Consider the following 21,895-nt stretch of genomic DNA (forward strand, 5'->3'; position numbering starts at 1 on the left):
AATATCAGACTAGGAAGCAGCACTGCTCAAGAGGACAGCCAAGGAGAACTGAGGTAAGTTCATCATTCATCCCAACATACTGGACCACTCTTAGATGGAGGTGTTTAGTATTTACAGTTGGCTACAGTGTTTAACTCTAATCTAGTCCAAAGATGACACTGAGTTAATGTGGCAAACAGTGGAAAATGTTTGCCTGTTAACGCAACCGAGCTACCTTTTTTCTGTGGTATGTACTTGTGACATTTTGTTCTTTAGACATTCATATTTTTTAAAGCACTGTAGGATGGCGTCTAGATTCAACTGCTTTTGACACAAATGTGTATTTTTCAATCTTTGTTTTATTACTGGTAAGGTTAAGGCTTGTGCTAATGAAAATAAAATCAGAAGTAGTAAAGTTATCCGAGTCACATCCTGGAGGGAAAAAAAAATATATGATCATGTACTTCCAACAGCATTAACAGCTTCTGTTCAGTTTAAATTAATGGTGAATGTTTGCGTATTTGCCACATCTTAATCACACTTATATTGGTAAAAAGCCAAATCAAAATAGTTCATGAATATTCACTATTCCATCCATATGTTCCACCACCCACAGATGGTTTTGTAAGTAAATAAACTAAACCAAAACCATGAACGATGACTAGCGTCCTTAGAAAAAGAATCAACTTTTCTGGAGCATCCTTCTTTCACTCTTATATTTGCCACAACACTGCGATGGGTCTACTTTGCTTGTTCACTTGTTCTTCCAGTTTTTACAGCTCCTGAAAAAGTAAAAAATTGTAAATAATAAAACAGCACTGCACAAAGGCAAAAAAGAGACTTTGGTTATAAACCCAATTCAAGCAAACCTGCAACTGTCGACATATACTCCATAGATAGCAACACGCTTTCTGAACATGCCCTTAGATGTGTTTCCCTTTCATCATTTTTATGATGCGCTTGGTCTCTTGAGTATACCGTCCCGTGCTGTATTTCAGCACTGGTCACATAAGCAGCTGGTGGCGTTAAACAGCAGCATGCAACACAGGCCACATGGAACCCATAAAAAACAACTCTCACAGCAAGAAGGCCATTTGCTCTGTGTGAAGCTCAAAATGTTGACTGGACACAAAAATTTTAATTGTAGTCAATTAAAGCACTGATCATATTTAGCATATATTGTACACATTTAATTGCTAATATTTACCAACTTAAAAATGACATGTAATGAGTTGGGGAGTGGTAAAGTAGTAGTAGTGGTAAATGTCTCTTTTTGCTTCCCAGACCAGCAGAACAAGCTAATCTCATGTGTTTAAACCTGCTATACTGAGCAGGTTTCACTGTGGTACGACTCACTGGTCATGTCAACAGTGATTTACAGGCATATTAAGACGTACAAGATGGGATGTTCACAGTTTTATGTGGCATGTGACGTATCGGATGACAATCCAGTTTTCTCGTCTTCCAACAGCCGTGGACCATCGACACCCTAGAATATCACGCGCCTATGGGTGCTGCTACGTTTGTGCAAATACTTTACATGAGAAAGGTTATAGGTTGTCAATCATATCCGGACTGAAAGTTCAATGTGTCGACTTTGTCAACAGCACTGTGGCAGCAGTTTTCAACAGTTTTCCAGAGCATTTAATCATGATTATCAATCTCGTGTCTTAGTTAATTCAGATTAATTTTTCTCTGATAGTATGAACTTAGTAGAACTTAAAATAACTTCGAAACAGCTACAATTCCAGTAAGATGATTAATTATCACATTAATCTGTCTTTGTTGAAAAGATGCAAACTTGAGTTCTTATGCTTGACTTCAGTGCTGAAAGAGCACTGGCAGGAGGATGCACCACCTTATTAGTGATGGTAGCAACTACATAGAGCTCAAAAGTCTTTCAGTCGGTCTGTCAGCAAGTATGTTTGTTTGCTGATTCACCTTAAAAGCGAGGAGCTTCACAGCCTGAGGTGACTGCTGCACTGCATTTACACCTGCTCTGACTACTAAATCAGAGATGTATAACTCAGCTCATGTAAAATGCACAAACACATCATGCCTCTCCTCTTGCGTGCATGTGCTGACACATCAAACAGTCTCAGTTCAGTGGGGTATTCTAAGTTTAGAGCATATAGTGATGATCAACAGATCAACAGGGCTGTTGGTGGTAGTTCAAACTCGTCTTGTGACGACGAGAAAAAAGATTACACAGTTCAGACAGCATCAGCAATATTTAGTTTTAGGACATATTTTCCCGATCAATTTTTCACATTTACTCTCAGCAATGCAGCTGAGAAGGTAGGCCCAGTCTGTTCCAATCTATTTTCAATCAGACAGTTACAGATACACAGTATGTATGTGTGCAGTGTTGATGTTAGTGGTCGGTGCAGATTACAATCAATATTTGGGAACACGATCATGTCTCCACCAAAGCTATTAACTAAAGACCTGGGACAACAAACAGTCCAGAGGATAACAGTAAAATCCTGCAGCTGTACCAAAACACATTCTAGCTCACGCAGTCACCTTTACTACGAAACTCACAAAACTTAATTAATCAACGTCATTTCTTTCCTTGTTTTGTTCTATATCACCTGGTTTTATGAGGTGTAATATTCTGACTGACAGTCTTGATAATATCAACCATATTTGATAAGCCATACGTGAGCATATTGTAACGTGACATGAAAAATAATCCCCTCTTCTGTCTCTGTGTTGCCTATTCAAGCCTATGCACAATTTGTTTAACTTGTTTAATGCTGAATTTTTGAAAGTTCGTCACAAAGTATGAACTGTTGACTGACCTCACAACAATAAATAATACATTGATAATTGTGGAGAAGATGATGATGACATCAAAGTACTAAGGCCATGATGTCCCTAAGTAAATGAAAAAAAAAAACACTCTTAAGATTAAAGAAACTTTATAATAAAAGGAATAAGTCATATACTGTACAGTAGATGTAGAATGTATATCTTGTAGGTTGATGTTTGGTATTGGTATAAAGTAAATGTTAATACTGCAATGATCAAAGTGTAGCAAGCAGCAACTTTTAATTTGCTAGTCGGGATGATTTTGTATGCCAGTCACGTGAAGTTAATATATTCCTCTCAGTTGTTTTTCTAAACAAATATTAGCATATCTGTAAATCCCCATAAGCCTCAGCAACACCGATTCCGTTTCAATTAATGTTCCATCGGTCTATTTTTGTGAGGTGACATTTGTCATTCTAAGTTTAGCAATCATGTGGGTAATGAAAGATGTTATGTTCTATTGGAGGTCCCTGCTGCGGATGGATCTGACAGATCATAAAAAGGTTCATTTGATAAGCATGTAGTCATTTGAACATCAAGCCAGCATGCTGCGGCTTAAGGTGACAACAAACACCCCTGCAGTAAGGATAGTTGGAGCTAGAAATTCTATCATGAGGTTGAGCTGAAATTCTACACTCCAGATTTGATTTCAAGGATTTTATTTTGGGGGAATGTGATAAACCTCAGCATGCAGACGATCATGTTTTGTGTTCTTTTACTGCATACCGAGGGTCTGAGTCACAATCATGGCCAATGGTAATGTTTGGCAGAGGCTTTTTAAAATAAAAAGCATTTTTCTGACCATGGTAGGTTTCATTTTGTAACGTACGTTTTAAGCATTCTGTTCAAATAACCACCCCCTTCCAGGATCTTGTGATCTTCCAAAAAGAACATTTTACACAATGTATTTAATCCTAAAATTACTCTAGGAGGTTTGCATTTGTTTCATAATCTTGTAGCGTGCATTCACCTCAAAAATTCAACACCACAGGAGCCTTTATTGCTATTAATTGAGGCTCTCTGTGAAGTTAATGCAATTTTTACCACTTACTCCTGCAATTTGGAATAATAAATCCATTATCTGTTGCAGATAGGGAATTCCTGCTGAGTCTATCCAGGAATCCAAAGACCCAAGATGTTCAGAAAATCTGTTGTGAAGGATGGGACAGCCACTGGCCAAGGTACGCAATCAAGTGGGATCTCTTTTTCTAAAGGAGTGAATAAAGAATAACATCAAGCTAGTGTGACTGTACAACAACTCAACAGTTATTGTTTGTTCTTTTATTAAATTCTATGAAGATCTGTTTGCAACACAGAGGTGACAAGTAACCAGAGGAAACCAGTAACCTGGACCCAGGGAGTAAACTGAGATATCCTCTGACTGGATGAGTGGATTATATTAAGTCTTAAATCAAAAGGAGACTTTTCTCTTTGTTACAGAAAATAGCGACCAAAGGTATATTATTTATTCACCTTGCGTTACCATTACCTTACCTTTAGGGAAGCTATTCCAGGTACATGCACTATGTCCGAAATCGGTGAAGAAATATGCCCTAAATATACTTAACACTATGCTTTCCCCTGATCAGGCCTTCCCTGATCTTCTTAACAGACTCTGACAAACTAATAATAACATGAAACACTTCCCAGTCAGAGTCAAACAGAATTGACAGAATGAGGTTGATGAGATCCATTTGTGAACGAATCTGAAGGTGATGATGATTATATCAACTGTGCATTTTTAAGTCTCTCCGACACCTCAGATGATTAATTACTTGCTATTATAACAAACATATCAGCCACAGATCACATATCAGCTGTCTCCAGCTGTAATGCTGTTAAAATCAGCTTGTTCAGAAGGTTCAAGGCCTCATTTTATCCGTTAACAACCATACTTAGACTTTACAGCTACACGTACACGCAGTCTATTCAAGGCCAGCAGGAGCTCATAAAGAGATAGACATATGTACATTGCAGACTGTTTACAAGGCCACCCCGAGTTGATCAACAACATGGGTTTGACGCACATGTGCACAGTTACAGTGCATGGATCCTGTTGAATAATGCCGCAATGTGACATGCGAAATAATTTCAAAATTGATGAAACTATAACACTGTTTAACCTGTGCTCCAAAATCTTACAATTTAGCCATTTAGTGCATCTGCAAATGCCATTCTACTATTCTATTTACTGTCCCTCCATCAAATTATTTAAATCAAATCTGTAATCCCATTATAATGCCATGCTGACATGTGCTGTATATGCTCCTCAACGTGTGCCTTATCAGGTCCTGATGAAGAGAATTACCCTGGTAAGCTTAGGGGACAAGAGAGAGGCCGTCATCAGCTGTCGGTTTTCCCTCCTGACTGCTCACGAAGGCATGAAGAACTGATATGCGATGGATTTATTAATAAACTATATGAGCGCACGTATAGTTTGTGCGTGGATATGTAGGCGCATCACTACATATCTGTTCTCAGGTTGATTTTCAGGCATGGATTCTCAAGGACAGCATTTAAAAAGATAAATTTGTCAATGTTAATATACTGAACATGTTACATACATACAGCTATTACAGATAATAAATGTATACAGGGAGTAACAACAAACATTCTAATATGTTGTGTATTAGAATGTGTTTCAGCGTGATTTACGTGGTTGATGAATGGATTAAACAGCAACAGGTTTTTGAGGGTTGGATGGTCATGTTTTCATTCTCCTCTCTTTTTAAGTGTTAAACGTATTGCCGCTGACATTTCATTTTCTGATGCCGACAGTGGGGATCAAGAAAAAATCTAGGGTCCCCGGGGTGATGATTACACAGTTTATCGAGTCGCTGCCAGAGGGAAAGTCCCATCCAGACTTCACCCGAAAGCCGATTGCTTTGACCATCCAAGAGGGTAAGACTGATAGTATAAGAATAATTTTAACATTAACATCACAGAATATTCCAACCTAAAATTTCCATGATTCTGCATAATGGATTAGATCCATGATTTTTTGTGCAATGGGCCAGTGGGAGCAGAGCTATGCCATTTAACACCCACACTTCTGTGTCAGTCAGAATTTAACGCATGATGACTTCAATTTAATCCAGGAAAAGTGATAAGATTATCAAAAGAAATGCTGATATCATTTTTTCATTTGGCAAATTTTTGGCATCAAGCATTCTATGTAATTATGGTATATAATACAAGTCAGTAATCATACTTAATATCAGAAATATTTAAATGAATATACTTGCATCTGTTTAAAAAGATAAACAAATAAGGAACACATGGTGACCTTGTCTATCTTTTCTCACAGGCAAATTCGCTTTTTTCAAAGCCATTGTTACTGGAGACCCACAGCCGACCGTAACATGGAGCAGAAATAATGGAGATGTGTCTGATACGTCAAGATACCAGACTAAATATGATCCCAATTCCAATGAGCATACATTTGAGGCAAGTGATACGGGCTATCCAATCGCAGTGATGCTATATAGCAACATGCTGATATAAAGGAGTGGTAAAAATAGCACAGAGAAAAATAGATAAAAAGGAAGCGAAGGAGAGGGAGAGAAAGCAGCAGCTATTTGATTACATTAAAGTCTTCCACCCCATCAGTGTGCTTTGCCAGTTGCTTTTTCTGAAATAAGTGATTTTATTCATCCTCAGAGGAGAATACTCAACTAAGTCAGCTTGATGAAATGGGCTGCAGTGGACATGTCTACTCAAATACCATGTCAACTTACTGCTACCAATCAAGCAGTGAGGGGAGTCTGTAATTGTACCAGAGTATTTCAGTGAAATTGGTCTGTCATACACAAGATGTCACAGGGATACATATTATGTTACTATTGCTGTTCTTTGGTCCCAAACTACTACCGAACTACCCATGTGGGTCATTTTGCAGTTACCAGGATGACAATGGAAAGTTTGAGCAGCCCATCCTTGCAGGAAAAACACTTTTTGATTGTTGACTTGTTTAACTTAAGTAAGTTGATGTAAGTTAATGTACATCGCGTACTGATATTATGATATATATGACATAATAAATAAACTGAGACAATGTGAATTGCGGTCTTAAAAAAATAACAATAAAACTGTCTTGAAAAATGTAACGTAACATAACGGAACATAACTTGTAGCCTAACTTGTAACATAACCTAAGCTTCAGGCAACCAACCTAGTCTATCCTTTGGATATCAGGATATGTTGAAACACACAGATATAATTGTTAGTTGATGTAAACCTTTACTACCTTTATAGTGATAAATAACCAATAATTGGTAAACTGTAATAGGTTGACTAATCAGGCGAGTGGGCTTTGAAACCTTAACATCATGTGTTGCAGACAAACTAGTTGGCAGGCAAGCCGAAAAAGTTGTAAAAGTTTTCCAAAAGTAATCGATGGAATGGTTGGAAAATGTATCTTGTTCATTCCAAGTGGTGGTGGTATTATAACCAGAAAAAAAGCAGACAGAGCTTAGCACATATTATCAACTTTTCTGATAATATCCACTCTGAACATCCAAATTAAAATCAAAACAACTTCAACAAATGGTGTCAATTATCTGGCACTTGAGCTGATCTGACAGGGCTGCAGGGTGCACTTAACACATTCGATTAAAAAAAAGTGTGTGAACTGGTTTAAATCATCAAAATCAACCACAAAGCCAACAACTTTACCCGCTAGCTCCATTATACTATGCATGTCTCTTATCTTCCAGATGCCAAATGTCCAACCGGATCAAGCTGACACCTATAAATGCTTTGCTGTGAATGAATTTGGACAAGCCGTGGTCACAGTTGTTCTGAATGTTATTGAAGGTAAGGACTGTTCGCTTGCTATTGATATGTGAAATTAATGTAAGCAATATTATGCAGAGTGATGTCATGGCAAACACACTCAAGCGTCCTCCCAAATCTACTTGAACATTGAGCACACTTGGATTCAAATTGACACTTCACTACTTCAATTCCTGTTGTGTATTACATTCACCCAGTACTCACTGTATCACTCAGTAGTCCCTCTTGTATGTTAATTACATGATTATATTAATAATGAGAGTACCCTCTTCTGCTTTCAGTTGGTTACAAAAAGAATAAACCAAAACAACCAGCAGCCGAAGCCACCGATGGGAATTTCAAAACTGTCCTAAAAAGGAAAAGGCAGGTTTGAGTCATATATGTTGATAAAGCTCTGTTAGATTTCTCTAATTGTTACTACATGCACCTTATTCTAAATTCCAGCAAGATCCGACCGAAAGCTGAGCAACAAGAGAGAAAAGATGGTGAGATCGATCCTAAATTTTGGGAGCTCCTAATTAGCGCTGACAAGAAAGATTATGAGAGAATCTGTGCAGAGTTTGGAGTGACTGATTTTCGCTGGATGCTCAAGAAACTGAATGAGATGAAGAAAGAAAGGGAGGAAGAACAAGCTCAGGTCTGTCATTTGTAACGTTTGAATATTGATGTTGATTACACATGCTTAGATAAATTCTAAAATGGAGTTCACTCCATTAAAGACACTTCTATAATTAATCATAATCAATGATCTTAAATATTGGTCATTTGCTTGCAATTTTGTTCTGTTTTTGCTCCAGTTTGTCAAAAGCTTGTCCAACTTGAAACCTATTCAAGTCAATGCAGATGGTACTGCGTCCTTTGAGATTGACATGGACCTTCTTGATCCAAGCAGCTCAATATTCCTGTACAAGGTTAGTGTGAAAACACAGCTATAAACTCTTCTGAACAACAGGTCAAGAAGTTTCCCAAGTCAATGGTTTCACCCTTCAGGGTCCCCGAATTACAATTAATCCCAAACATGCCAAAACAAAATGATTCAGTATATTTCCCTCACAGGATGGTGTAATGGTTCCATATACAAAAGAGCTGGGAGATAAGATGAAGCATGGCCTAAAACAAGTGGGGAAAAAGTATGTTTTCAGTATGAGGGACCTTATGCCAGATGATGCTGGATTGTACCAGTTGGATGTAGAGGACGTGAATATGTTTTCCACTGAATTTAAAGGTAAGTATTCTGGACAATATTTTCAAATGCATAACAAAAAACACTACCCTAAAGTGTACAAACATAAATGTGTTTTACACTTTCTATATTTCAGTTCCTATGGTGGATTTCTTGGTGAAACTCCAGGAGGTGAAGGCAACGGAGAGAGAAGATGCTGTTTTTGAGTGTGTTCTGTCAAATCCCTTCTCCAAGATTTTGTGGTTTGGCAAGAATCTACCGCTGGAACAGGGGGATAAATATGATATCGAGGTCTCAGAGGACAAACTCATTCATAGGCTGGTGGTCAAAGACTGCATGATAGTAGACAAAGGAATTTATTCAGCCTGTGCAGGAATAAAATCTTGCAATGCATGGCTGGTTGTTGAAGGTAAGATATCATATTCTGCCAAAAGATTTTACTGACAATACCTCAAGAATAATCTGTCACTCCTAAGTAATCTTTTTCTTCTTTTTGTTTTCCAATTCAGCTGATAAAGATGCACAAAAGGGCAAGAAAACAGCAAGAAAAACAACAAGAGCAGGCGGATCTGGGGTGGATCTGCAGAAGATTGCCGAGGAACAGCAAGTCAAATTAGTGAAGGAGCGAGAGGAAAGGAAAGAACAGATTAAAGCTGTGAAAGAAGCTGCTGCAGCTGCACCGCCACCTGAAACCCCTCCAGCTCCTGCACCCACCGAGGCTCCAGCACCAAAAGCCCCCGAATCAAGTGAGAATGCTGACAACAGGGTTTATGAAAAAGTGTGTGGCAGTAACAAATAAAGAGGCGATGTTGGCAGAATCAATGTCTGAAATTCAGATTAATACTTATTTGGTTATCAAACCTGTAATTCTTTTTATTCATTCATCAATTGGAACAACTTAATTTGGAATTTAAAAAGTTGCAATAATAATTTGTTGACATGGCAATCACTAACTTGTTTTGATCAATGTCCTGTGTCTAAAAAGAACCAGTATCAGCACCAGCACCACCGGTTGTTGAGGCCCCAAGGACTGGTAAGAAACTTGAATGGCTGTGACAACTGCTGTGTGCATTCAGATGTGAATATGACAGCCAGTTGAAATGAAACAGCTTTTCGTTACCCTGATATTCTAAAGAAAAAAAATATGTATATATCTCTGCATCAAATTTTTAAATCATGCCGAGGACACTGTAGTGTTTTGACTTTTGTTACATTCATGTGCTCGTCAGATGGTCCCATTTCCTGAGTTGGGAAGTCGTTCCTCTGACTACAGCATGTTCATGTGCATCATGTCAGGATGTGGGAACATTTAGACATCATGTCACAGCTGTTTCCAGTGTTTGAGTGACAAGGGGGCACAAAAGGAAACCATACAATGCATGACTTTGGTAAAAGTTTCTTACCCAATGTATACTGTCGCCATGTTTCAATGTCATAAAACGTAAGCTCAGCAACTTGTGTATCAAGATGTTTGTTGACCTGCCCAGTCGTTGTTCCAACTTGAGGTGTTTTTCACATGAACTTCCTCAGTTGGAAAAACATTTTTAAAGCAAGTGAATGCACTATTCTTACATGTTGTGTTGTCATCTCATTATGTGATTGTCTGCCGTGGTTACGTCAGGTTTCGTTTCGTATAACTAAGATTTACTCTTACAATCAATATTCTGAGGACAGCTATTGACATGGGTCACAATGCTACCACACCGTTATTTACTGTGGTCTGCACCTTGCTGAATGATTAAGTCTTATTTTTGTGTTTTGGTTCATGATATTGTGTCCTGAAGTATGCTCAGAATCATGATCAAAACTATAACATGGGAATTAATAAATTCAGATTTTTCTCACCTGACCACAATTTACTGTTTAAAGCCTGCATCACATTTTATAGAGATGTTTCGGTGGGTAAGTTTCAAAGAAATTGATTTCTATTTAAGGCACCATACCAATGCCACACAACCATTTTTATACGAGTTACATCCACTATTTTATCAAAGCATGCTGTAATTTCGAAGATTTTCAGGATTGTTGCCCAACATTGAATAAGAAGCCACTCATTTATTTCAGTGCCATATAGACGTCATCTTAGCATGCCTGTGGTAGGTGATTCATCTCCGCATTATGTCTGGTCTCATTGTTAATGCTTATTGTATCGCAGTGTCTTTTTATGTGAAGACTGGTTGGAACAGTAAACAAAGAGGATCTTAACATAGATTACCTACTGTACTTAAAGAAACATTATGTAGATATTGGCATTTTGTGTAATTTGGTGCCCACCAAAGTTCCTGACTACAACACCATTGTCAGAAATAAAAATCCCAGGTCTGTCACAATTTCCCAAATGTAATATAGGTTCAAGCAAAACTCATTACGTACTGAAGGTACCTAGTCTAGAAACAAGCATTATGTAGGCATAATGACTGAGAAGAGAGACACCATTCACCCTATTACAAGACATTGTACCATCAAAAAATACTGTGAAGCTGATATTTTAAGGTAAAAAAAAAAAGCTATAGATGCTCATAAATAGCCTTAATAATTTTCATTTTCACTTTTCCAGTATTTCAACAGAAAAGTTCAAACTGCTGAAAAGACATCACCTCTTCCCCCTCACTGAGCATTTGTGAGAATATGAATATGATAATATGAGACGCCCTGAACCATATCCTACCCTCCATAACTGCTGTTCTGAAAAAGATAACTATCCACCACAGCCACACATAGCACGGCCATCATTTAAAAGAAAAAGTGGAGCTGATTCTAATTAAGTTTGGCACATTTCTGTAAGTTCAGACCTGACAATAATATTGGACTCCAAAGCACAACAGTTCTGGAAGTAATTATATTACCAGTGAGAGGCAAAACTTTGGCAGGTAGCTAAAGCTTGTAGATGACTTTCTTATACTTCATCGCCCTCAAAATATTATTTTATCTGAAGAGTGCATTAAGGAAAAAATGTTAAACTTTGAACCTTATAACATTTTTATTTTGAGATAACTATCTGAAAAGGAAGCAAGAATTAAGCATCATTTAAACACGATGCATTAAAAAGAAAAAAACGGAAAAGTAAGACTGTTTTTTGAAACATGATTTTTTATAAAACAGCATCAGGCATCTACAAAAAAAGAAGACCAATGAGAACTCTAAGTTTTCATTTAAAGAAAACTTTTTAATGACCCCACCAGCTCATCTTTTTGTACAAATAATCCGTCAACACTATGGCATGCTTTGAAAAATGGAAAAAGTAGTTTCACACTAGATTTCATAACGTCTGTGACCTATCGCTGAAATGTCAGTCAGACAAATCCTCAGAAGCAGCAGCTGGAGACTCGGGGGAGTGGCAAGAGAGACTGTAGTGCATATTAAATTGAGAAGTTAATTTACTAAATCAAATGACTTACTCTTATTATTGCTGTTAGGCCACTCAGCTGAGGAAGCCACTGGTGGAGAAAGGCTTGATCAACCACTTGCAGATGCAAGAAGTGGTATGCCAGATATGAAATACTGAAAGTATAACGGTAACACAAATATTAATAGACTAATAAAATAACTTTTTTTGCTTTAGTAGCACAAGAGTTGAGTTTTTAAATTAACAAATCAAAATGTAACCACCAATAACAATCACTTATATTCCTTTTAACATCCTACTTCTTTAAATTTGCCTATTACATTTTCCCTTTAAAACAGAATGAGTAGGAGTTTCCCTAAATCCAAGCCTGCATTTTCTTATTTTGCTGTTCGGGACATTTCCAGACATTGAACCTTTGGACAGTCGCTGTATTGCCCCAAGCAAATAACAGCATGCTGGGTATGAGGCGGGGGGCGGGGTTGCCATAAAAAACATTTACTATATAAAATGACATACTCTTATTATTGCTGTTAGGCCACTCAGCTGAGGAAGCCACTGGTGGAGAAAGGCTTGATCAACCACTTGAGGATGCAAGAAGTGGTATGCCAGATATGAAATACTGAAAGTATAATAGTAACACGAATATTAATAGACTAATATAATAACTTTTTATTGGCTTTAGTAGCACAAGAGTTGAGTTTTTAAATTAACAAATCAAATGTAACCAACAATAACAATCACTTATCATATTCCCTTTAACATCCTACTTCTTTAAAGTTGCCTCTTACATTTTTCCTTTAAAGGCAGAATGAGTAGGTGTTTCTCTAAATCCAAGCCTGCATTTTCTTATTTTGTTGTTCAGGACATTTCTGGACATAGAACCTCTGGACAGTCGCTGTATTGCCCCCAGCAAATAACGGCATGCTGGGTATGGGGGGGGTGTTGCCATAAAAACATAGCGACCAGGCGCCAGATTGTAAGCATGCATCCAAGAACACCCATGGAGCCGGGGGGGAAGGAGCCAACTCTGAATGCGGTGTTTACAAACTCAACCAAAATATCTTGCTCATTCTGCCTTGTGTCAAATGCCACTTTATGTATAAAAAGGTGTGAAATAACACAACAGGGATTTATTCTAACCTGCATGTTCAAACACCAATTTTAGTGTTATACTGGTCCAAAGATTCTCACTGTTCAAATTTGTTCATGTCTTCTTAGAAAGTCTTGTGAGCCCTCCTGGTTTCTGTTAACATTTGCAAAACTTTATGTTGGCCAGTTGTCATTGTGCTTGCTTTAAATATCGTTAAGTTGCTTTGTTACATATGTTTGTCACTAAATTTCAAACCAGATCAACACTTACCCATGTCTACCACATTTATTAAAAAAACAATGGAAAGTAGGGTGACGTTTTGTAGTCCACAAAACCTTTCTGAAGCTGTTGAAACATAGCTGTTTAAAAAAACATGAAATGAAAATAAAAAGAGATGAGGTTCGTGGAATGGGTAAAGTGGTTTCATCAAGCTTGTCTCAAAGCTCAGTATGTTATTTATGCCCTTTTTAAAGTTGAAATCTTCAATATAGCTGCTGAGCTTGATCAGATATGGTATTTTATTTTTTTCGGTCCCAGTCTTCTTCAGTTGTTCACGAGTGCTGCAGTGCTGTTTTGCTGTCAAGAAATTTTTTGTGGACTACCATATTTTACCTTACTTCCAGTTGGCATGGGGGTGACTGAAATGACTGATTTTCATTTTTAGGTAAAGTTTTCTTATAAGTAAGGATCACACTCTTAATTCCTTCCCTACTTTTTAAAGCCTAACACTAACCTTTTTTCTTTTAGCCAAACTCCGACTTCGCAGGTAGACATTTATATTCATTATATTACCATATAACGTATAACCACTTAATCTCAACAAGCATGTTAATAAGAAGAAAATAGAAGCATGTGTGCAGGTAATTAATTTATTCTGTACTTTGATTCAGTATACATATAGACCTAGACCGAAAGCTGCTGCTGAGTAACTTCGTTTTTGTTTTTTTTTTCTCAGAGCCTGAAATTACCGGTGGACTTTCTGATATTTATGCTCTTCGTGGAAGCCCTGCTGAATTAAGTGTGACAATGAACATCGACAGGGACGGCGGCTGGTTCAAAGATGGAGAGCAGGTATAGCCCATGAATTAGAACATTTCTGACATACTTGAAATATGTCTGTACGAAAAGCTTTCCATAACTTCATTTTCAATATCATAAACAACCTAACTAAGTCAAAAGTAACAGTCTTGTGTCTTAAGATGGGAGTTTATCTTTCTGCCAACTTAGCAATGTAAAACAGAACTAAAGTTAATTTTCATTTTCATTTCACTTTTGATTTGCTAGTTAAACTCAGGTGCTGGGGTCGCCATAACAAAAGCCGGAACCTCTCACAAGCTGGCAATTCAAAGCTGCAGAGATGATGACTCTGGACTTTATCGTTTTGTATCAGGGGAATTAAGTACACAAGGAAAGGTCACTGTTGGAGGTATGATTTACTACTCTATTACAGATCAAACAGTATATTAAATGACACAACAGTTACTGTGTATTAAACCGAAATGTTTTTCACAGATGTACCTGAATTTGACCCAGACGACCTTCACAAGTTCTCCAAACCTGTGATCATAAGAGTTGGCCAGAATGCTGCTTTCAAGATGCCCTTTCCTCCTCAGGAGTCTTTGGTGGTCAGTTGGTTTAAAGATGGCACTGAACTCAAAGACGGAGGAGGAATTAAGATAGTGAGGGAGCCCAATCACAGCCGGCTGCTGCTCAAAGACTGCCTGCGGACAGACGCAGGGGAAATAAAGATACAACTGAAAAACCCATTTGGCGCTGTGGAGGCCACATCTCGACTTATTGTGCTTGGTACAAAACAATACAAAGAAATCTAATGAGAAAAGTGAAACATAATGAAAGATAAAAACATGACATTAAAAACAATCCAAAGCCATGTTCACACATTAACAAAACTTCCACCAAACAAAGCACATTTTGAAATTCAAAACGTTGTTTTTGTAACAGATCGGCCAGGACCACCTGAGGGTCCCGTGGAGACTGTTGAAACCACTTCATCTATCATTGAGATTAAATGGAGCCCTCCGAAAGACGACGGTGGCTCTGCTGTCACCAACTACATCATAGAGAGGCAGCAGGCAGGGCAGAGTCTGTGGACGAAACTTGGAGACGTCTCAGCTGACAAGACCTCCTTCAGAGACAGGAATGTGACGCATGGAAAGAAATACAACTACCGCATCTACGCTGAAAACCCAGAGGGCCTCAGTGACTCCCTGGAGACAGCTGATAGCATTATGGCTGGCATAATGAGTGAGTGTAGAAAAAAGAAGTCTCATTTAGCATTCCTCAGCAACACTCATGTTAATCTCCCTCAGGTTGTAATAAATGAAAATGCCCCTGGAAAGGTTTTCTGATAGCTTCAAATCGTTTATCACTGACACTATTTAGTCACTGTAGAACACCCATCTTTTATCATTGCTGTAATAGCTTCTCTATCTCCAACAGGAATAGTTTGCAATATCCTGCAGTAATAATATGTAGATGTCTTTAACTTATTCCACGTCTTTAATTACCTCTTAATTATTAATAATGAGCTTACTTGATTAATTGGACATGTCATTCTGTAGTACTCTCTGGTCCACCTGGTGCTCCCACGGTGGTGAGTGCCTCTAAGACCTGCATCAAATTGACTTGGACCCCTCCAGAGGACGACAGGGGAGTACCGATCATTGGTTACCAACTAGAGAAACGGAAGAAAGACACGAATCAGTGGATTGCCTTGAATGCAGTTAATGAACCTATTGAAGGTTGGTCAGGAACATGTACCACATACTAAAGCAAAATTTGCTTCATTTTCATTCATTCAGTTTTTTTTATTCCTGGAATGCTATTAATCTTATTTTCAGATGTGAGCTATGCAGTTAAGGATGTTACTGAGGGAGCGGAGTATGAGTTCAGGGTTTCAGCAATCAATGAGTCAGGAGCCGGAGATCCTAGCCCTCCCTCTGCAATGGTGTGTGCAAAGAATCCCAACAGTAAGTAGTGAACTTCCTTCGTTGTGCATATAAACGATTTTGGTCCAGAGCAATGTTTGTCTGCAATCTGCATTTCATGTTTTTATTTTTTTTCATCCAGTGAGACCTTGTTTTAAAGACCCAGAGGACTTCATTGTTGTCAGAGCTGGAAATTCTGCACGTATCAAAATTTGCTATGAGGTAGGAATTAGCATAAAAGCTTGTAAGCATAACCAAGCTTCTCTTCCATGGTATGAATCCTAAATCTAGCTCTTTCCTCAGAGTTCTGTATTTTGTAACCATTCCATCCATGTCATATTCCTGAGTGATGAGTTTGTGACATGACTGCATATACCTCACGTTTTATCTCGTTTATCTGATATTGATGTCTCCAGGCTGAACCTCCACCACAGATCACTTGGCTGAAGGATGATGAGCCAATATCCCCGTGGACTCATGTCATCAATACAGAGGGAATGTCTCAGCTTGTTATACCATCATCAAAGCGCTCGGATTCAGCCATTTACACGATCATAGCCAAAAACTCTGTGGGCGAGGCTTCATTCGACATTGAGGTTAGAGTCACAGGTAAGGACAAATAGATTAGAAAGGTTGTGGAGACAGCAGTGATATTTTTGTCCTGAAACTACCGGTAGCAATTATTCCGTGCTGATATTAGCTGCATGTTGTCTTGACAATCCTCAGGTTTCTAAATGAGATGTTCATCTGTAGGAGATTAATTTAATCTCGCTCAAATTGTGTTCCTCTGTCCAGGGGAGAACATCATTTATATCAACATTGGACAACATTAATTGGGTAACATTTCACCAATTATATGCAAATGACACACCGATGTATTGGCAACCCAATGTCAAACTATGATTAAAACTAAACCACTTCGAAATGGAATGAGAAAACATCATTCTTACAGTGTAACATGCAGTAATAGGATATGATTAACTTACATCAGCTGTCAAATGCAAATTAAATCCTTGCAAAATCCCACAGCGGAGTAGAATGTCTCTTGAGTAAGGGGAGATTGTGCAAGGTCTCAAGGTCTCAGTGCAGTCTCATTATAAAGAAATTAATGAAAGCTGCTCCAAATACGTGGTAGACAGGACAAATATTGAGAAACTGTTTTTACGTCAGTAAAGATCCTCTGCTTTGTATTACATTTTCTCGCTAGATGAACCCAAGACTCCAGGGCCAGTTGAGCTGGAGCAAACAGTCCAGGGAAAAGTGGTGGTGTCATGGGCGCCCTCCCCAGACCAGGAGCTTGACGACCGGCTGTACTATGTGGTTTCTCAACATGACTCCAACATCAGAATGTGGAAGACAGTAGCAGACCGCCTCTTCACGAACACATACACAGCCATCAACATTAACCCTGGCATAGAGTACCACTTCCGGATCTACGCCAAGAATGATGTGGGCCTCTCGGATCCGTCTCAGTCACCTACGTGGGGCATCAACAGCAACAGAGGTGGGTTATTGTAGTTGTACTGGTTTAGTTGTCAAATTAATCCATTACTACAAATCACAACATACACGGCACATGTTAATTTCTGGACAAGGTGTTCGCATAATTCTCCAATTACCTGATTTGATTTGACTTTCAATTTCAAGGTCACAATAAGATTTGACACCTATGCCACTGTCAGACTATGATCAGTAAAAAAAATACCACAGTCTATGTCAGACAACAGATCAGTAAAAAAATACCACCCTTCAGGGATTAAACAATAGACAAAAAAAGGAAGAAATTCAGCTTCTTCTTTGGTTTTTCAAATATTTCCCCAAGTAAGCCCTCAGTTCTTCCTCTATGTTTAAATCCTCTTTCCAAACAAATCAATAAAGGATCTCTGAAAAAGGAAATAAACCCAACATCTCCGAGGCTGAGTTAACTCCAGGGCCAGTCAGTTGGTGGTCTTCATAAGGTGTTATTGACATAGCATCACAAAGTCGGTAGCAAACACCGACGATTTTTTGAAAAGAAATCACAGTAATCACAAACTCACAATTGTTCAATGCACACAATCTGTTATTTCAGATCTGGGTAATACAACTGCATGACTTGGATGTTGTGGAACATTGTTGGTGTGATTATCATGTGACCTTAACAGTAATTTTTAATCCTTACCCTCTTCGATTTTTTCCCCATCAAGTCCATATTACCTCAAATGGAGTCAACTCAACAGAGCTGAGCTTTGAGAGGCCTCCATCTATCTTGGTCCCTCTGAAAGTCCACACACCACCTAAAGGTTATCAACTCTACATGACGTGTGCCGTCCGAGGATGCCCTACACCTACTGTGTCTTGGTACCTGAACGACGTCTGCATCAACTCAGACAGTAACTATTACATGACCAACTCGTTTGGTGTGTGCTCCATGTACATTCTCAGAGTCCGATCGAAGGACAGCGGTGATTACAAAGTTGTTGCAGTAAACCCTCTTGGAAAGGCAGAGTGTTCGACAAAACTTACTGTTAGAGGTAAGTTTTAACTTAAAAATCACTCAGGTCTTCATCAGCGTTACCCGTTTCGGTTTATTCTACTAACGATCATTTTTGTCTCTGCTTTTTCTCCGCAGATTAAAATGACATACAGCTTCATGCAACTTTTCCCCCTACTGAGATATTTAAGGAAGTGGAATGGTGTGTTTTACTGTGTAGACTGAATTGACAGCATGGGATACTTTATGTGAAGTGCTGGTAAAACAATCAAACACAAACAAAAGATATTCTGAATGCTAATTTATTTAATTTATTCGAAATGTGACTGATTTGCAATTGTTACTTTGTCAACAGAAATAATAACCATGTAGCATGAATGAAGTGACAAACTGTAGCACAAAGACATCTGTCTAATTTTCAAGCTCTTGTAATGACTGCAATAAATCAACAAACTGACACTAATGTGTGGTGTTCCTTTGTGTTCTTTACAAATGTTCTTCACTCACTTCGCTGACAGAAACCAACAATTTAAATCATTCAAGCAACAGATGCTTCCAGCATGTGTTTCCAGTGGCACAAAGGTCCAGTATCTTAGCGACACAATGCACATTGCAGGACTATATTAAGTCTTCATAAACCAAGTACATATTTTCATTACATTTCCATATAGACACCTGAGCTTTCCAGTGAATTGTCTATAGGAAAATCCTCAGCCACAAAACCTTTATTAAGGCCTTTCTTATTTCTATAGTCAAATGACCAATCAATTGGTCTTTCAGGGTGCCAACTGTTGGTATAGAGCTCAGAGACTTAAACATACATTTCACTGACAAGGCCCACACATATCCAGTCCATACAGAACATAGTATGACAGCAATAACACAATCAATGCTGCAGAATTCAACCCTTTGACTAAAACGTACCACCAAGATACCTGTTCAATTTCAGAATATGAATCAGAATTCCTTTATTTGTCCTGCAAACAGGGAAATTTCTGTGTCACAGCACTAAAAAAAATAAACAATATAATAAAAAGCTAAGGAATAGAAATAGACTCTTATATACATAATATTGTACAATATGAACGGTGTAATTGCAAACATTGTTGCAGTGTATTGTTATTAATACAAAATAAATATGGGTATTAAGAAATTGTCCAGTTAGTGCAAACTAAAATGAGAAATGGGTTATGTTTAGTTTTTATTGCACAGTGCACAGTGAGGTCTACTGGGAGATGTGCTGGTTGTAGAGTCTGATAGCAGCAGGAGGGAAGGACCTGCCACATTTCTCCTTCACACACTTGGGGTGCATTGGTCTATCGCTGAAGGAGCTGCCCAGCGCTGTGATAGTGACATGCAGGGGGTGGGAACCCTTCGCCAGCAGCGACTAGAACCCACTCATGAGGCGAAATAATGCAGCACTGTTCTTCCAATAATACTAGCACAGTTGTCAATATCCTTCTTTTATGTAAGAGTGCTTACCTCATTTTGTTAGTTAGGGTAGAAGGTGATTTGTGTGTTTTCTTAACTAGTGTCATCAGGCTTTTCTTTCTGTTAAGTCACAGTTTCTTTTATAAGGGTCGAGGTGACTATTCAAACTGTCTGGATATGTCACGCTTGTTTAACCTCTGACAATGTGAACCCAAATACCCACTCAGAGCAACGAGTCCAAAAATCCCCCCGCCGTGAGCAACCATCTTTTTATAATGCCACCACAGGTTCAGTGTGACTTCACTGAATACCACAGACATGCTGTGAGAATTTCCGTTGACACTCTTGGAGGCTAATTGAACAGCCAATACATTTACACCGGAGATTGTTTTACCAAATGAAAGATCTCATGTTAATGTTTACTGACTAGTAGAACAGTTATCATATTACTAGAGACCTTGTGAAGCTGCCAGTCGAAAGCTTTGGTTGGATGCTTTGACCCTTACTGTACACGGGTATTGTGGATCCATAAATCAGAAAGCCTCGACCGTAAAGTTCATGAACAGTTAAGTCCATCATTAAAACAAATAAAAATTGAAGTTCAACTTCGTCATAGTTAAACTTTCACAGAATGGGAATCGGATACTAGACTATAACACGCCCGGTGTTTTTATATTGTCAACAGCAATTGTAGAAAACTGTTGACTCGATATGTCCTATAGCAGATTGAATGAACCGTCATAATGTATTTGCAGCTGCAAAGTGATCGCTTTCATAGGGATGGGTAAGAGGAACCTCCACCCTTACCAGTGCTGTAATATGGGTTTTTAGTAACTCAATTTCATCCATGTATGGATTTCCATGCGCTCCAAACATTTATTACCGAACAAAAAGGGGTGTCACCTCTGAAATATTGGTTAGTGGGAAGAGAACAAGCAGAAGACGGATATCTGAACATTGTGGGAAACGAACTCAGAGTAAGTCGGATTTTTTTTTCTTTAACAGCATTTTCCCATCAAAAATCTTCGACTAAATAATCGACTGACTGAAAGCAACCGCATTTTATATCATGCGACTGAAACCAATTCAGAATGCTTTAAAACGACAAGTGCCACAATTATTTAAGTGTGGATCATTGGTTTCCTTATGTTTCAATCCAATTCTGGTGCTCCATATCAACTTGTTACAGTCACTTGTTATTGAATGTTCTCATGAACTATTCATGATTTTAAAAGGTATGGGACAATAGATATGATTATTGGTGGAAAGTTTAGGTCCATAAAACAGCAAAGAATTGCTCCAATAAATTCCTCAGTTCTGTAGACATTTAAATTATAACACCACTCATTTTTAAGACAAATGAAACAAAAAGCTGTTGGGTACATCATTTCAGATAAACAGCTAGGATTTATTGACCATAGATGAGCATTAGGTTGGATTTAAAAGCAGTCAAGGCACTGGATTCACTGCAGAACTATACTAAACCTGACAAAAAAGAACAAATAACATACAAATAACCATTTTTACAGATTGTCTTTTGTATATTTAATATATTCATATGGTTGTGTGAAAGTATTAGTGGCTAGTTTGTTGGCATAACCTCACAAACCTGGGCCAAAACCAACACTGCAGGAACCGAAGCGTTGTCTCTAAAAGTATCTTGACTCTAAAAACGTTTTCATATTACAAGAGTTAATGCAGCAAAGAAGAAATCAGACACCCTTTAAAAAGGGAAAGTTATGAATGGGCATCTTGAGATCATCCTGTGATACTGATATTGAAGATCTCAACTGTGTGCCATATCTCAGTGAGGAATGTGACCTTCCAAACTGCCTCA

General features: G+C 38.3%; 1 protein-coding gene across 2 annotated transcripts; it reads left to right on the plus strand.

The window, feature by feature from the left end:
* The first annotated feature begins 42 nt into the window (after positions 1-42).
* On the plus strand, positions 43-19,068 carry igfn1.4 (immunoglobulin like and fibronectin type III domain containing 1, tandem duplicate 4). 2 transcript variants are annotated; one of them, XM_037101717.1, is made up of 24 exons: positions 43-53; positions 3,884-3,974; positions 5,572-5,694; positions 6,101-6,240; positions 7,509-7,608; positions 7,869-7,950; positions 8,032-8,224; positions 8,385-8,498; positions 8,644-8,812; positions 8,907-9,179; positions 9,280-9,516; positions 9,756-9,803; positions 12,651-12,716; positions 14,162-14,277; positions 14,491-14,632; positions 14,719-15,012; positions 15,169-15,471; positions 15,789-15,968; positions 16,068-16,196; positions 16,297-16,376; positions 16,571-16,763; positions 17,362-17,658; positions 18,341-18,667; positions 18,766-19,068. In XM_037101717.1, the coding sequence occupies exons 2-24, from the start codon at positions 3,929-3,931 to the stop codon at positions 18,768-18,770; spliced, it is 3,657 nt and encodes a 1,218-aa protein (XP_036957612.1). In that variant the 5' UTR covers positions 43-53; positions 3,884-3,928; the 3' UTR covers positions 18,771-19,068. The 2 variants fall into 2 exon arrangements, with proteins under 2 accessions (XP_036957612.1, XP_036957611.1); XM_037101716.1 differs by lacking the exons at positions 43-53; positions 3,884-3,974; positions 5,572-5,694; ... (2 more) ...; positions 7,869-7,950; positions 12,651-12,716 and having other exon boundaries at positions 8,044-8,224.
* Positions 19,069-21,895: the final 2,827 nt, after the last annotated feature.

Source organism: Acanthopagrus latus, chromosome 6 (genome assembly GCF_904848185.1).
Source record: "Acanthopagrus latus isolate v.2019 chromosome 6, fAcaLat1.1, whole genome shotgun sequence".
In the NCBI taxonomy this organism is placed as follows: domain Eukaryota; kingdom Metazoa; phylum Chordata; class Actinopteri; order Spariformes; family Sparidae; genus Acanthopagrus; species Acanthopagrus latus.